The sequence below is a fragment of the Mugil cephalus genome, chromosome 23 (genome assembly GCF_022458985.1).
Source record: "Mugil cephalus isolate CIBA_MC_2020 chromosome 23, CIBA_Mcephalus_1.1, whole genome shotgun sequence".
Classification (NCBI taxonomy): domain Eukaryota; kingdom Metazoa; phylum Chordata; class Actinopteri; order Mugiliformes; family Mugilidae; genus Mugil; species Mugil cephalus.
The window spans coordinates 12,499,629-12,515,899 of record NC_061792.1 but is presented as its reverse complement, the minus strand read 5'-3'; the positions used below and the strand labels follow the sequence as shown (position 1 = coordinate 12,515,899).

At 42.9% G+C, this 16,271-nt stretch overlaps 2 protein-coding genes and 1 long non-coding RNA gene across 7 annotated transcripts in view; 2 read left to right on the top strand and 1 right to left on the bottom strand.

Annotated features, from left to right (window-relative positions):
- The window catches only part of LOC125000974 (NACHT, LRR and PYD domains-containing protein 3-like), a 196,079-nt gene that overhangs the window by 85,515 nt on the left and 94,293 nt on the right, over positions 1-16,271 (top strand). The gene's annotated exons all lie outside the window — the stretch shown is intronic.
- On the bottom strand, positions 7-5,970 carry LOC125000981 (protein FAM171B). Its single transcript, XM_047576819.1, has 8 exons — positions 5,313-5,970; positions 4,389-4,622; positions 3,165-3,257; positions 2,924-3,082; positions 2,677-2,847; positions 2,479-2,595; positions 2,282-2,405; positions 7-2,196 (listed from the first exon to the last, which is right to left on the bottom strand). The coding sequence occupies exons 1-8, from the start codon at positions 5,695-5,697 to the stop codon at positions 894-896; spliced, it is 2,586 nt and encodes an 861-aa protein (XP_047432775.1). The 5' UTR covers positions 5,698-5,970; the 3' UTR covers positions 7-893.
- Positions 7,053-8,588, top strand: LOC125001049. Of its 5 annotated transcripts, none has more exons than XR_007111454.1 (4): positions 7,053-7,250; positions 7,609-7,731; positions 7,849-7,975; positions 8,132-8,588. It is a non-coding gene; the product is annotated as an uncharacterized LOC125001049 (long non-coding RNA). The 5 variants fall into 5 exon arrangements; XR_007111451.1 differs by having other exon boundaries at positions 8,055-8,588; XR_007111452.1 differs by having other exon boundaries at positions 7,849-7,980.

The window sequence follows — 16,271 nt, the reverse complement described above, 5'->3', positions numbered from 1 at the left end:
GGTTAGTTTTTAAAATAATAACAATAAAGCATGAAGTGGTTGGCAGCACAATATCGAGTCTCCTCAAGACTAGACCATAAAATGTGAGAATTCAGTTCCCAAAGTAATCTACCAGCTATGATGATTAATGTTAACTCTACGTTAAATTGCAAAATATGTTCATAGACACGAGGAAACATTTAATTTCATGCATTAAAAAAACAATTGAAGGCTTTAAACCTTGAAAATGGCAGCTTAGCTTTACAATACACACCAAAGGTTTTCTCTAAAGTCCATCAGAGTCCGAGGTTGGGTGGAAAGTTGAAGCAGATGGGTTCTCGACTAATCCCAGAGGCTCATTTTGAGTGACATGAGGCAATGTGGCCTAAAGTAGATGTGAGCATCGCAAATAGCCAAAGCTTCTCTGTGTTATTTAATTTACAGCAGGCATTTATGGTGAGGATAAGTGCACTACAAATAGACCTGTGTCTGTCCTGCAAACTCATCAAATTTAGTAGACAAATACTGTGACTTTATAGGATCATATTTCATGATTACAGGCAGTAAGAAGGCACCCTCTATAATGCCAGCGCTGGGGAATATGGGGCATCGTGTTCACACGGACATTTGCTGTGAAGAATCTTGCTGGTGATCTTCAGATTCTGGAGAATGGGGAGAACAATGGTGCACGTACTTGTCTAACGGCAGCTACATAACCGCTTCCAAATGGCATGGATTCTGCTTTACTTCTTGAGCTGGCTTATGCATTCTTTGGCAAAGTTGTACAATCACATAACAACAACGATGCCTGTGTGAACACAAGTGGTAAAACGTGACTGGAATCACTCGGTTAAATGGATCATCGTGGGACATTTAACTGATGAAAAGACGTTTGTGGTGATGTGAGCCACGCTCTAACTTCTCTTGGTGAGAGGTCTGCCTTCCCGGACATGCTTGGCACTCCTCTTTTCCGTCTTCCCCTTCTCTCGCACTTTTCTCAGGCGCCGTGGGGGAGGCGTACCTCTCGACTCGCTGTCCTCCTGAGCGCTGGATGTATCCATGCCATCCCGCTCTTCGGGAATATTGGGAATAGCCCCACTGCTCCCGTCTAAAATGTTCCTCAGCGAAGGGTCCTCCGGCGTGCAGGTAGCGGTGGTGCCGCTCTCACTACTGCTCAGGTCCTGCTCTTCGCCATAGCGCCCGCCTCGGCTGTGGTGGGGCAGGGAAGAGGCCCTGATCGAAGGTCTGTCGCGCTCTGTCTCGCGGATGTTCTGCAGAGGTTCGTTCATGTCTACCCCCGAGTCCAGGCTGGTGTCGTTGCTGCTCGGCGGGCGGTGGCGGCTCTGCAGCTCAATGATGGAGTGTCGAACCTGGGCGGCCGGCTTCCCGTCCAGGGACACAAACCAGGCCCTGGGATGAGATGACGAGGACTTCCCGCGGGTCAGCTCTAGCAGGGTGCGCTCTGAAATCCCCTGCAACTCGCTGGGCACACCATGCCCACTCCTGAAGGCCTCCATACCAGCCGCCTCATTCAGAGTCCCAGGCACGGAGACGGAGGATTCAAGCAGATTGCTGTAGCGTCCCCACACACCGGCATTAGGGCCTTGTCCTGGAGGAGGGGTCTCCAGAGGCTGGGGATCATCGTGGCTGCTCTGCTGCGGGCTGCTTCCTCCTTGGGCTTTAGGTAGCGTCTGTGTATAGCTGTCTTTACTTGCAGGCTCGGAGTGAGCATCATACTCCACTCCATTGCGAGGGAAAGTGGCAGACTTGCAGCCTGGAAGCTCCTGAGCACCGAAGAGCTCTGGAGCCTGAATAATAGCCACCGGCTGGTTGTAGATATGAACCAGCTTATCTTGGAAGAAGCTGTCAGAGTTGATGTTGACCCGATTCTGCTCCGACTTCTCCCTCAGCCGAGCCACTTCTTCACTGTTGATGTAGTGAGACGACGGCTGGGGACCCTTCTTCCGATCTGGAGCGAGGTTCTCGTAAAGAGGAGCTCCCGGTCGACCCCCCGGATCCTCCACGTAGATGTTGTAGTTGGCCTTGTGCCTCGGCGTGGATGACGGCTCGCACTGGACGCTGCAGGAGGCCAGGCTGTTGTCACCGGATCGGAACAACAAGCCCTCTTCCAAGTGGGTTGAGGTGGTTTGGTCCTTCTTCACCACTGTGAGTTTGGAAAAGCGTGCCCTCCTCCTCCTGGGCTCGCGATAGGAACCTCTGCAAAGGGGGACACAAACAAAAAGAATCAGTACATAGCCAAGACTTTTAGCCAACAATACTAATAAGCCAAGAGATTTCTCACCTGCAGTGGCAAAGGAGCAAGGAAAGAAGTCCAACCACTGTAGCCAGAGTCACTCCCAGGATTCCCATCAACAGGTAGGTATGGTAAGATAGGAAATCCAAAGAGCTGCCATGTCCTAAATAATCTAAGAAGTTACACGTGTAAGTAGACGGGTTCCAGCATTTTCATGTGGTAATAAAAGCAGATGAGGCATGTACCTGTGGATGAGGGCAGGGGGGCAGCTATCCAGTAGCCCAGATGTGAAGCAGTGTACGTCCAAACCAGCTCACGGCCGACGGTTTTAACTATTCCCAGACCCTGGTTCTCCCAGGCACCTTCAGACGGCATAAACATTAGCTTCACTTGTTATCTAGTTATTTTACCTACTAATAGTCATCCAGTCAGTTTATTTCTACCTGTTCTCGTGTTGAAGGCCCAGGCTGGTACGGTGTCAGAGGCCCTCAGGTGTGTGGTGTCTCCCAGCGGCAGGCTGATTTGGATGGGCCCACGAACCTGGAGCTGCTCACCATCGGAGTATAACAGGACACTGACGCCCGCCACCGCCTTCAGCTCGATGCTTCTGAGCACTGCACGGGAGTCGAGCATTTAAATGGTAAAGCACATTTTTCCAGTCCATTCATTTTATCTTTAAGTGAAACTAACCTGATTTGTTGCTGATGATGCCTGGGGTGCAGTTGGCACAGTTCTTTCCTAGGTGGCGGTGCAGTACGGTCAGGTACGCCGTCACTGAGGAGATGTTGCTTTTATCGGAGATCGTGAGGAGGTTCTTGGGGAACTTCACCTTGGGTTGGGACAAGCTGTCTGTGAGAAGAAGACGGTAGGTGATCAGTGTGAATTTGGACACGTTTTGGTCCAATCAACGGGCTTAAATTTAAAGTCTTACCAGGTAACTTCCCGGTGATGAGTACAGAGTCATCAAAGAGCCAGATGTTCCCCTGACTGTGAGGGAGCAGCAGCAACGTCACAGCAGAGAAAACTGCAATCAGAAAAACAACAGGTCAGGAATCAAACATTTTTTTGGATCATTGCACCAGGGGACACATGATTTTCAGTGTGGCATGGTGCAACTGCGTGAGGGGTTGTGAAGATGGGAAGACTTGTGCCAAAAAAAGGTGCTGCGTCATGTTTTTTTTTCACCAGTCACCAGGCATCCCAGATTTCTGGGGACAGTCTCCGTTTCGGAGGACCTGTCCCCTGAGATGTCTCCAATTTTTATGAGTAAAAAAAAAAATACAATTACAATACTACAATTATTACGGTAGTCGGTCACACTGCTACTGACATTACAGACATATCAGTTTAAATAAAGATGTCAAAATGAATTTAATAATTGCCTTTGTTTTGTCACTGAGCTGTAAATGTCCCCAGATTTCCACATCAGCAGGCAAACATTTAGCAGTTTACGCTCGGAAACTGTTTGCATAATCATGTCAACCCTGATTATCATCTTCTGGTCTGACTTGTAGGCCTACACAGCCACCAGCAGAGGGCATCACTTAGTCAGGGGCTCTTGTTTGTCTTCTGGCTCAGCAACACAAAAGGGAGGCGCCTCTGATGATGCAGAGCAGAGCAGGTCTCGACACAGTTTCCATTTTTTATTTTTTTTTAGTCCTGCACAACACCTGCTCCTTCCTTTGAATCACATCATCATAAAGGAGGAGGTGGGACAATGGAGTCATGAGATCAGTGTGACCGGAGAGCCCCCCTATCCCTCCCTCCCTCCCTCCCTCATTCTCAATTCAATTGAGCGCAGGACAAAGACGCTCCGCTGAGGCAGCGATATGCGAGTGTGAGTCACCTCGGCTCCATGTGCCGCTGCAGGAACAATCAATAAAGTCAAATCGCTCTCAGCCTCGGCCGAACACGGGGCAACATAAACCGCTTGATCATGAACAAACCTCTGAGACAAGTTGTGTGTCGTCGCAGACAGTTCATTAATCCTTAATGATCGTGAATAATGCAGCAAGTGGAGACGAGTCTCTCTTATTTCTGGTGTTGTCAAATCCTCACATAAGTTATTATAGCCTTGGTTGTGTCTGATGCATTTTAAAATCACCCCTCCAGGGTCAGATGCAGAGTTAACACACAATAATAATGTACTTCTCACTTGGTCTCTTGGTGGTGCTCCAGGGTAGTGGGCTGGGGACGTAGCCCTCCATGCTTCCCAGCAGGGTCAGACTGAGGCCTGGACTGTACGCCACCCACAACAGAACCTCCCCTCTCTGTCCTGTTTGGGCAGAACTCCTCACCGTGTGGTTCACGTAAATGTCCACCGAGGCCCCCGACAGAGGCTGCCGGGTCACCATGTCCCTCACCAGGACCTTCAGGGCAAACTGGGGCTCTGGGCAGAACACGACACAAGAGTCACTTGCATGAAAAACACAAAGATCTGGATCCCAGCTTTCGGGCACACGTGTCTCCACGCGAGCTCTGGCTGCACACAGCTCCTAACCTTTCTCTCAGCATGAAAAAGTGATGAGGCAGCTGAGATGCTGGGAGAATGAAAAATAGATCAAAACCAAGCCACTCTTCTTACAGCGCCACAACTTAAATATGCAGCAGCTAGAGGACAACTCTTCTTCAGATTAAATTAAGAATATAAATCAAATCTCTTTTTATTGTTGTATGTTTACGACCACAGATGCTGCTTTCCAGTGTGTAAACACAGGCAGGTTGCTCCTCCATTATTACATCATTTTATTACTCTGGCTAAAAAGATAAAAAACAGAATCTTTTACACCTCCACATTATACACCGTAATCCTCTTGGACTGCCTGTGAATTACATCCAATATTTTATCAATATAAATTCCCTTCCTTTAATGAGGTTATAGCTTATGATCCAGAAACTTGGACAGTATATATAGTAAAAAAAAATATATGATATGATGATATAATTACTAATTTCTTTATAATTTCGCCACTTATTAGCTTCAGTTTAACTAATCAGATTGTGCCGTGTCACAGTGTTTCCTCTGCGGCTCATTTCCATTTCCCTCTTAACAATGAGCCCAGTATTTGTGCATGTTTACCTGCTACCAGAGCCGAGGGGCTCAGAGACTGCCCCGGAGACCCGGTCGTATCGGTACCAGACGGCTCTCCGACCGCGGCTGTGAGGCCATTGTCCCCGGGCGAGGAGGAGAAGGAGGAGGAGGAGGAGGAATAGGAATAGGAGGAGGAGGAGGAGAGCAGGCCGCCGCCCTCCGCCGCCCCATCCAGGCAGGAAATCAACAGCGACGAGGACAGAAAGAGGAGCAGCGGCGGCGGGTAGCGTTGAGCAGCGGGCATGGCGAGAGGGGGAGCAGGCTCAAAGACATAACGGACCGAGAGAAACGAGCTCGGGAGGAGAAGAACGAGGTGTTGGTCCTGATCACGAAGGCCTCGCGCCTCTCTGTTTCTCCTGGTCTTGGTGCGCATAGAGGGGGGAGAAGCCCCGTGGAGAAAGGATGCGCTGGTGCTGAGGCTGGGCGTGTGACCGAAGATCGTTTATGCATCGAGATGTGTCACTGTGTTAAAAGAAGAAAAAAGCTCAAAATGTCGGCATAGATAACTAAAGAGAATACAGTGTAAAATATAGATAATAAAATCTGATAGAAACTCTGCAAATAAGTCATTTATGAAACAGAAATAACTAATTTGCAATGGAAATGAAATGGAAACTGCTGACTGCAATAAAAGAGTCAGAGTGAGAAGTCTGTGTGAAACATCTTTGTTTGGACTGGTGGCGCTGTTACATCATTGGGGTCGATGAACGGAAAATAAAAACATTTAAGTCATGATTATTGATCAATGATTAATATTAGAGTAGTCTTTTAGAGAGGAGTTATTAAAAATCATGTTTTAATAACAGATTTAAGATAAATCCCTTAATCACGGGAAACAAATATATATGAAATAAAATATAAACATGATTAAATATAATATAAAAAAGCTTAAAATAATACAAGTAAGACATGTGTACAAAATATTCACTGAACAAAACGCTATAATAAAAAGTGAAAACAAAATAAAACCCCTTTCTCTACAGTCCAGGCGCCCCCTTCTTCAAGTCTACTTGGTTTATTCCACTTCCTGTTTGGCCTTGTACCTGGCCAAGGTCCGCACATTAGGGTATTTATTTATTTATTTATTTATTTATTTAAAGTGAGTTTAAGATTCGATTGGATTTGGTTTGATAACTAATGAAACTGTTGTTAAATGACAAGATAAATGACAGATGAATCAATAATGAAATATATTTTCATGTTTAGTTCTAATTTAAATGTCTCCATCATAACATGAACATATTTAGTCAACATTTTATCAACATAATTGGTGTTTTTTCTGAACTTTGAGTAGAAAGCTTGTTGTCATTTATATTAATTAGAGCTTTTTTTGTCTCCTAGTTTCTTTTAATTGCAGCGCTCCTATTTTTAATTTTTTTGCGGTGCATTTTTTTTAACTCCAGTAGTTTAGTCATCTTTCTATTTTTTTAGTTTCCACTTTTTACAGCGCATCCGCTAGTTTACGTCTACTTTCAATTTTTATAATATGTCTAGTGTAATTTTTTAAAGTGTGTCTCCCAATTTCCATTTTTACAACGCATTTCTTAGTTTGCATTTTTTACAGTGTCTTAGGCGCTAGCTGTAGTTCCCTGCTGTGACCACCGGAGGGCAGTAAACATTCCTCAGACAGTTGTAGTTACTGTCAGTCACCACAAGAGGGCAGTGATTGTAATAGTTTCTCTGTTGTTATGAAGGCGACACCATGTAGTTCATCGTCTCACCACCAGATGAGGAAACATCTCTATCACAGGTCACTTTAATGTCGAAGAAGAAGAAACAGGAAGTAGGGTACAGGTGTTGGTTAATTAACCCAGTTAAGTTAACGTTGTTTGTCCTAACACTGAATTAGGCCTACATGCAACTCTACGAAGACGGAATAAATAAATAAATAAAACCAGACATGAAGACATAATGGGTTATTTCCAGGTACAGTAATTCGTGTTAAAGTTGACTTCCTGTTCGTGTTTAGCTGTTAGCTTTAAAGCTAATAGAGGAGGAGCTTGCGTTGTTTTGCTAAAGTTAAGATGAAATATTCTGTAGCTTTACACCTGCTTCATCCCAAATTAAAGTGGTTTGAGCATTAATTTAATATTAACACGGTTCAGGTAAACACGACATTACAAATATTTATTTACTATTTTAAACGACGTGTATCATTACTGTGGAGAAAAAAAAGTAAACATGTCCATGCAGTAGCAAGCCAAGACTTGTAAATAACAATATATTTAATAAATTATTTTATCTCCAAATGTTATCAAGACATGTTGTTGGTTTGTAAATGCAGTGACAGGATGTTGAGGAGAACAGTCAGCGATGCAGTGAGTTTCCACCAGGACCAAGACCTCAACACAACCATGTTCCTCCTGAAATCCTGCTCAGAGAAGAGGGAGAGGTCAGAGACTTCAAGGTAAATCCTGCAGGGATCCAGGATACATTAATGTTCACACTACAAGAATAAAACATTTTGGTTTTCTTGTCTTCCGTTGTGCATGTCCTCATGTCTTTTCCATGTCTTTACCGTCAGCATGGACTCACGTAGAGACAGATCTTAGAAGTGCTCTGCGGTGTTCACCAAACCCACAGATGAGAGATCCAAGCCCAGGATATGAGACAGATGTGTGGGAGAAAACCCATCCAGCGTCTGACTGCAGGTCAGGTACAGATGAGCTAAAGTTTATGATGTTTATCACTTGAGACATGAGACATCAACTCATCCTCCTCCTTCTGCAGCTTAATTATTCTCCTGGTTGATTTCAGCGTGATGAGGCATTGTGTCATCTTTCTGTACTTTCTCATTACCTTTGTAGGAATTAGGCATCTGCAGTGGAAACGGATGACCTCCATTGTTTCATTCGTTTTTTAAATCTGGAATATTGTTTAGTCATGTTTTTTTTTTGTTTGTTTGTTTCTTTTTACAAATGTGCTGCAGGACGTAAAGCAGATCAGATCAGATCTGGCATTGTATGTAAACTCTTGTTACTGCAGAGACTTAATGAGCTCTATGATGAAGACGGGATGTTTTACTCCAAAGAATCTGTCATACTTGAAAAATGTGCAGATGTTTTGTGTTTTTCTTGGATGTTTCTGGGCAGATAAACTGCTGATGTCTCGTCTGTGATGTTAAAACAAGTTTAAATGTTCAGCTACCGTCAATTATATCATGAATGTTTAATGTTTTTAGTGTTTTTTCATGTGTGCTTATGCTGAGTGTTTCAGGCCGTTCAGATATTTATTCACAAGTTTAATAAAAGTCAGAAAAAGCTGCTGGATGTGTTTCTGTGTTTCTGTGGCTTTAAAGTGTTCAGGTCTTTGATAATGTTGAGACTCAGGAATCTGTCCAGTGAAGAAAAGATTTAATTCATAGATGAAACTCTAAGAAGAATTCTTCTGCACATGTGAATTTAACTCAAAGTTAAACTAAAGATCTCCACATGAACTCAAAGATCTGTGGCTGTTAGAAGGTTCAGACATTTGGAGGTGGAGGGTTAGTGGCTGTAAAAACACTGAGAGACTGTGTCTTCAGTCTTCAGCTGCTTCACTGGTCCAACACTCAAAGCTTGTCCAGAGTCCAGAGGAGAGTCTGAGGTTGAGAGTCTTCAGGTTGAGGGAGTCACTGACTGAACGGCTCAGTGAGTCGGGAGTTGAATCTAGAGCTGAACGGCTCCTCAGAGGGGCGGAGTCTGTGGGAGGCGGAGCCAACTTTTTTATTTTTTCTAAAATCTGAAAATTTCCCCAAAATTAGATGAGAAATATACCAAAAAATGATGAAAAAGTGTGAGAAAGTGGCTCAGGGAGCGAGAAGAAGGGTTGGAGGTACCGAGGTTGTGAGTTCAAGTCCCTCAGAGTTTTATTTTACAATGACAAGCATACAAGCTTATTTATAAAACCTGGTCTCGAACCTGCAACCTCCAGATTTGGAGGATGCTTTTTAACGCACGAGCTACTTCTCAACTTGAAACATAAAATTTTTAACTTCTATTTCTGGTTGAAGTGGCCAGGCAGGAGCCAGCGGGGTCTGGGTTTTTGGTGTAGAGGTAAAGTCCACCACCGCGAGTGAAGAATAAAAAGCTGTAAGAAAGGTCAGACCCATGTGGTCACATAGCTCACGCTGATAGAGGACTGTCTGGAGACTCTGAGAACATGGGTTCAGATCTTATCGGTGCTGGAGACTTTTAAAGTCGAATCTTATAAGGGTCGGTGTGTTTTGAAGTCCAGATTCCAAAGTGAAGAGTCAAATGTTGTAGACGTCATAGAACCTCCTGTCAGGTCAAACAGCGTGGGCTATTAGGAGGCTGCTCTGCAGTCTGGAGGTCATGGGTTCGAATCTTATCAGGGTCGGTGTGCTTTGAAGTCCAGATTCCAAAGTGAAGACTTAAAAGCGCTCAGAAAGGAGGTTCAAGTGTGAAGGGCCGTCGGTGGCGTGGTGGGTTTCAACCGCGACTGGAAGTCGCAAGAGATTGGTTCGATTCCCATCCGTGGCCGGGGGCCTGGATCCACCAAACATCCCTGCAGTAGCAGGCCGGGGGGGGGCCGTGTCCTCCCCCGCGCTTTCCGAGCAACACAAGGAGGGGGTTATGGGACCCAGAACTACGACAGACTGGAGTTTTACAGTGAAGGGAAAGAAGAGAAAAAAACAAGAGTTGAGGAAGTCAAAGGAAGAAACAATGGAAGAATTTTGATGAAAATGAATTTGCCAACATTTGTATAAGATTATGAATTTTCATTACTAAAGTAGTAACATATTAATATGTTGGTAAAAACATTTTTAAGTAGCTTATTAAAAATCTTGAATGAAAGAAGTTACTTAGTAACTTAAGAAAGAAGTTAGTTAACCAACTTAATTATATAATTTTTATTGCATAAACAAAGCAATACCTATAGGGGCAATAAAACTTTCTGTCCATGTCCCAGGCAAGTTGTTGAACATAACTTAACTTGCATTGGCTCTAATTATAGGCCTTTAAAACTTTCTCTTGAGGAACAGGTTTCCGTGTCCCAGGGCTGTGGTATTAGAGTACTTGTTGTTTTTGTCTAAATACTGAAGCGTGTTACAGGGAGGAACCAACATTTAAATGTAGCTTGATATAAACACATTGTGTGACAGACAGACTCATTTAATGTCATGTATGAGCCATATATTCGAGACGTGTCACTGACTTCCTGCAGAGCGCTCCACAACTCTTCATCGCTGTGGTAACTGAACGGGTCCAGGTTCTTCCTCATGGTGCCGGTGAAGAGCACAGGGTCCTACAGCAGAACGAGAGGAGACACCACAGATTAGACGTTTCCTAAACGAGGGACACGCTGCTTCTACAGTTAAAAGACAAATGCTGACCTGAGGAATGATGGACATCTTCTGGCGCAGGTCGTGGAAGCCGATCTCAGACGTGACGATGCCGTCGATGTAGATCTTCCCCTGAGGCTCTGCCAGGCGGAACAGAGCCGAGACCAGGGAGCTCTTCCCAGCTCCTGTTCTCCTCACGATACCAACCTGAGACGTGAGGGACAGATGATCAGCACCACGTCTTCCAGAAGAGAATAAAGAGACTAAACTACTACTTTTTGTTGTTGTTGTTGTTGTTGTTGTTGTTTACCAATGGGGTTGATGTCAAAGAAGCGTACGGGCGTCCTGAGTATGGAGTCGAACATGCGCCCAGGTAGAAGCCCGTGTCCAGGCTGGTGGCGTTGGGCAGGTTGACACTGTGCGAGCTGTTAAAGTCAGTTGCTATGAGCGTGTTCAGGTTCTCCTGTTCGTCGGCCCTGAGGTCAGAGACAAGGATGGAGGAAATAAGGAAATTGCAATACTGTGTTGTCATAGTTGTCACTTGTGCTTGATCACACAAATGTTTTAGTTTTTCTCACCTGAGCCAAGAGGTTGACCAGTAAAACCAGGACCAGAACCACAACGTTGGCCCCGGCCCTCAGGAACCGGTAATACAGACCAGCTCCGATGGTTCCCTGAGCTCCAGTCTCCTCAGTTTCTGGTGCAGTGACAGTCACATTAGTTAAGATGCTTCAGTTTTTACACATTACTGGACGATGATGACAGATGTGAGTCTCCAAAGACTAAATATGCACAGCTCCAGGAAGAGTGAGAACATACTTCTTGGAGATTCTGAAGACGTGGGTTCAAATCTTATCGTAGTCTATGAATTTTAGAGTACAACACTCAAAGTAGAGACTGAAAATCCCAAGAAAGAGGAGGAAACTGTGGACAAATAGCTCAGATCTTATGACAGTCGTGACTTTTGAAGATCAACACCCAAAGAAAGTGATGGAAAATGTTTATGAAAGCCTAGAAACCTGCAGTGAAATAGCTCAGAGAGTTAAATGACTGGGTTGAAATGGGTTCAAATCTTGAAGTCGCAGGAGATTGGTTCGAATCCCACCCGTTGTCGGGGGCCTGGATCATCAGAGTGGGTCCTGTGGTAGCAGGCGCGGGGGGGGCCGTGTCCTCCCCGTGGTTTCTGAGAGGTAGAAGGACGGGGTTATGTCTTCTAGAACTAAGAGCAGCTGGAGTTTTACAGTGAGGGGGGAGGAGCCAGTGGTGAGGGGGAGGAGTCTGCAGAGAGGAGGAGCTAGTGGGTTAATGGGAGGAGTCAAATGAGAGGTGGGAGAAGCCAGGTGCAGTAGGGGAGGGGTTAGTGGGAGGAGCCAGGGCCAGTTGGGGGAGGGGTTAATGTAGGGGGAGGAGTCAGTCGAGAGGAGTGGCTAGTGGGTTAATGGGTGGAGTCAGTGTGTGGTGGGAGGGGTTAGGCTTAGTGGGTGGAGTCAGCATAGGGGGAGGGATTCATGGGAGGAGTCTGCAGAGGGGGGAGGGCCTTCATTATCTCGCACGTGGAAAAGCTGTGGGGGTCCAGTAAAAACATATCTGTCCCTCCAAACAGAGGGACAGATATAAATAATCTATAAAAAATATACTTTACCTGAAGCGCGAAGATCCTCCTCATCACGTGAAGTCCTGGAAACCATCATGGCCACGTCTCCTCCTGGAGAGATTCGAACAAAACATGTTAGTCTACAATTATGAAACAGTCAAACAATATGACATAAAATAAATGTCTACTAGCAGCAGGAGTTACAAGTTACAAAAGCTCTAAATGATAATTTGATATACGATACCTTCAGGGTGTTCTTGAGAAGTTCCTGTTCTTCAGGTGAAGTCTTAGAAACCATCATGGCCGTGTCTCCTCCTGATGTTCTGGAGTGATAGAAGTAGGAGGTTAGAACCAAACCAACAACATTTACTAATGTCACTAGATTATTACCATCTGTTACTGCCATGAATAAGTAAAAGTACAGTATGTGAGAAAAATGACACAATACGATATACCACTGTGGTCTGTGAGGGTGGAGGCCGTGTCCCCTCCCAATGTTCTGGAGTGATAGAAACTGGGGGTTAGAACAAAACCTAAAAGTGAGGCTGCAACAAAAACAGATGTTGAAGAAAGTTGTGACCTTTGACTCCATAGAGATGTGGCAGGTGTAGGTTAGGTCATTTTAAAACTGTTTGAAATAGTAATGAATGGAAATGTTGGTTTATTTATGGGGGTCGAGATGCTGATGCTGCATTCAGGACAACTTGGGAAAATGAGCTCTGAGTTGTCAAATTCGGAAATGACTGCTTCTAAAATAAAAATAAAAATAGCGTCTGCACATATTTAAATGTTCAACAAATGGTGACAATAAACCAAATTATTATGTCGAGTTAACCTGAAACATGAACGTTGTGATTTTAGAAGTCTGAAATTTCCGAGTTCGAGTGTACAATTTCCGAGTTTTCCCGAAGGCATCATCTAGTTTTTCCATCGAAGTCACTGATGTCAGAAAGATGGAGAGTAAATCAAACCTTGAAGGAAGTTTTTCCATCATCACTTTGACCTTTTACCTGTTTTAACTTGTAGTTTCATTTATATTTATTTATTTAAATTTATCCAGAAGATATGTTTAAAATGATTAGTTTTTCCAAGAATAATGATTCTTCTCCTCCTCTATTTAGAAAATTTAACTCCAAACCTGTTTATTAGTAAGTTTGTTCTTCTTTCTTGTAATTTGTCATTCACTTTTCATACTTTTTTCAGTTTTCCTCAGACATTCATTCACATCATTGTAAAGAGTTTTATTTACCATAAATCTTAATTAATAACCTTTAAACACAGAGGACCTTTCTTATGGAACAGTTTATCTAAAAGTTGTTTGTTTGTTTAAAAAACTATTGAAAATATGACTCTCCAGTCAAGATTTGTAGCTGTTTAAATCATCTATATATTTTATTTAATGTTGTTTTATAGATAATGAATTGTTGTTCTTTACTTTTTGATATATTATTCGTAGTTTAATTTTACTTTCCATGTGTAGATACATTTTGCTTTACATAGGGAGGTGTTTCATTCGTCTTTCTTGGCTTCCATCTCTCCTGAACAACTATTAACTATTTTCATACCATTTTAATGTTTTCTGTCTTTAATGTGCAAATAAATAAAATTAAATCAATGCAACAGAAAAAAGATGTGTAACATTAAAAGGTGTAAATCCATGGAACAACTTAGAAACAGAAATGAAATGATGTAAAACACTTAATAGATTTGAAAATAGATTTAAAGATAAATTATTAGTCAATAATTATGAACAAAGGGGTATTGATGAACGTGTTATTGGTTTTTCTTTCTGTTTTATTTAAGGTAGTTGACAGAACTTTCTTATTGTAAGAATAAGCCTCTCAGTGGGAGGGGCCAGTAGAGGTGGTTGAACTGGTAGAGGAGGGAGGGGGGCATTCTGGCCTTTGTACTATAGTGGTTTCAATGGGTATCAATTCATTATTTTAATATATAAAAACGTTTTGCCAACATACTGAACTTATACTTAACATGAAAATCAAAGTTAAAGAGACATGAAGTCAACTACTGCTGCTTGATTAAAGACTAAAGGTTTGTTGAGAGAATACCAGAGAATTCAAACGTGAAACAAAACATCCCAACTTTAGTCTTTCATCATGGAGCAGTGTCTGTCTCTGTGTCTCTTTAGTTGTGTTTTCCTGTTGTTACTTGATTCTCATCATCACATTTCCAGCTGGTGGTGTTTTAGGGACAGAGGAACATGACGTCCTGGCCTTCTTCACTAAACGGGTTTGGATGGTATCAATGGATTTGAATGTTTTCTGAAATGATTTCAGGTGAACTCAGAGAAATAAACATTGACATTCAGTCTCATTCATTCACAGATTCAAATTACCCAAATGTTTGTTCCATGTGCTCCATCCACACCTGTCCAGGTAGGAGGCCAGACTGGCAAACAGGAAGTGGACGATTCTAACTAGATTTAAGGAAGGGGGAGGTGGACTGTACCAAGTGAGGTACTGTAGCAGGGGTGTTGGACATTACATGCATTCATACAGTTTATATTCATTAATGATGATCATTTCCTACTTGCTGATGACAATGTCAATCAGTATTTGATCGTATGTGAAATCAAAGAAGAATCCAAGATAATAAAATCTGGTTATTTTGTATTTATTTTATACCTAATCTCCCTCAAAGGATTGAGAGGTTATTGGTTTGATCCTTGGCAAGTTGTAGAAGTTGTTGATATTTAACAGCAAGAGACTAAAATACTTAAATTATTATGGGTTCATTTGTGACTTGAAGCCGACAGGTCCTGGATCTCTCTGCAGTGGTATCAGTGGAGGGTTATGCGCGACAGGATCAGCTACTAATTTACATTTAAGTAAAGTTACAACCATAAATAAATAAATAAATAAATGTATTGCCAGTCTCTAAACACAGACCAGTAAAGCCTTTTATCGCCCTCTTGTGGCCATAAAGTGTAACTACAGAGCAATTGGTGTAAAGTTAGAGAGACTGCATATAGCTTTCACTTCCGGTTAAAGTAACAGTCTTCTGCTTGTAGTAAACTACAATTAGTGTGTGTGTATATAAAATTATAGATAATTATTATCTTATTTAAGACGACAGTGTGTCCTAAAATAGAGAAACGTTTAGCCGAGCTAGCGGTAGAGCTAACCAGCTTCCCCATTGTCACTGACAGTATTTTCTTTATTTCTTTAAAATAAGCGGCCAGTTTTTCAACTCACATTTCAAAAATAATTCTCGCACAGCATCAAATATCTCCTTTATTTCAATGATTAATTTAGTCGTGCATCGCTGTCACTTTATTTAGCTTGATGGTAGCGGATTAAATTTGCTAAACGGGAACATGTAACGTTCAGTAGCAGAAGTGTTACAGCTTCAGTCTGTTATTATGAGACTTATTTTATATGATGCGAAACCATAAGAAGAATGTGATTTGTATTTATCAGTTGTAGACACCGTTAAATCGAGGGCTCAATTCTGTGAATGGGTGAAATATCCGCTGTTATTAGCACTAGTTAGCCTAGCCTAGCTTGGGGTACTCACTCGCTCTGGTTATTTTTGTGCGGACTCACATACGACAAGGAGTGTCGCTGCCCTCTAGTGGACAGACACTGTCATTACACTTTGTGGGAACAGTAAAATGTTTGCGTGCTTATGAGTGCCTTAATAATCAGGTTTAATAACTAGAAGTGATTCACTATGCAATATATGGGAATCAGAAGTAGACAAACACCTAGACTGTAGTAATAGAAAAGAACTGCTCCCGTGAAGGCAACTCAGACCCGGAACGATATCTTTGTATGTACTGTGGTCTCCACACTCTGCAGATCTGTGAATAAATACTCGTACTCGACGTAATTCTCTCGTCTCTTTATTCCTCACATCAACGGACCCGGAGAGGAGAGGAAAGCAGGGCTAAAATTCCTCCTCGACAACTTGAAGTGTTAAGTTCACAGTAATGCATACGATTAGTACTTCCGGTCAACAAAATAAAACTAAAAAGCGAAATAACCGCACCGCGATGAGGAAAATAAATACTCGGGATAAAAATAAACGGTGATATTTACCGGCAGTTTTT

Bases quoted from the DNA above. Each gene is read 5' to 3' on its own strand.
- LOC125000981 (XM_047576819.1), bottom strand. From the start codon at position 5,697: ATGCGCACCAAGACCAGGAGAAACAGAGAGGCGCGAGGCCTTCGTGAT. The intron at 2,848-2,923 runs GTTAGTTTCACT...ACTCCCGTGCAG, and splicing joins CATCATCAGCAACAAATCAG to TGCTCAGAAGCATCGAGCTG. The intron at 2,596-2,676 runs GTAGAAATAAAC...TGCCGTCTGAAG, and splicing joins GGCCTTCAACACGAGAACAG to GTGCCTGGGAGAACCAGGGT.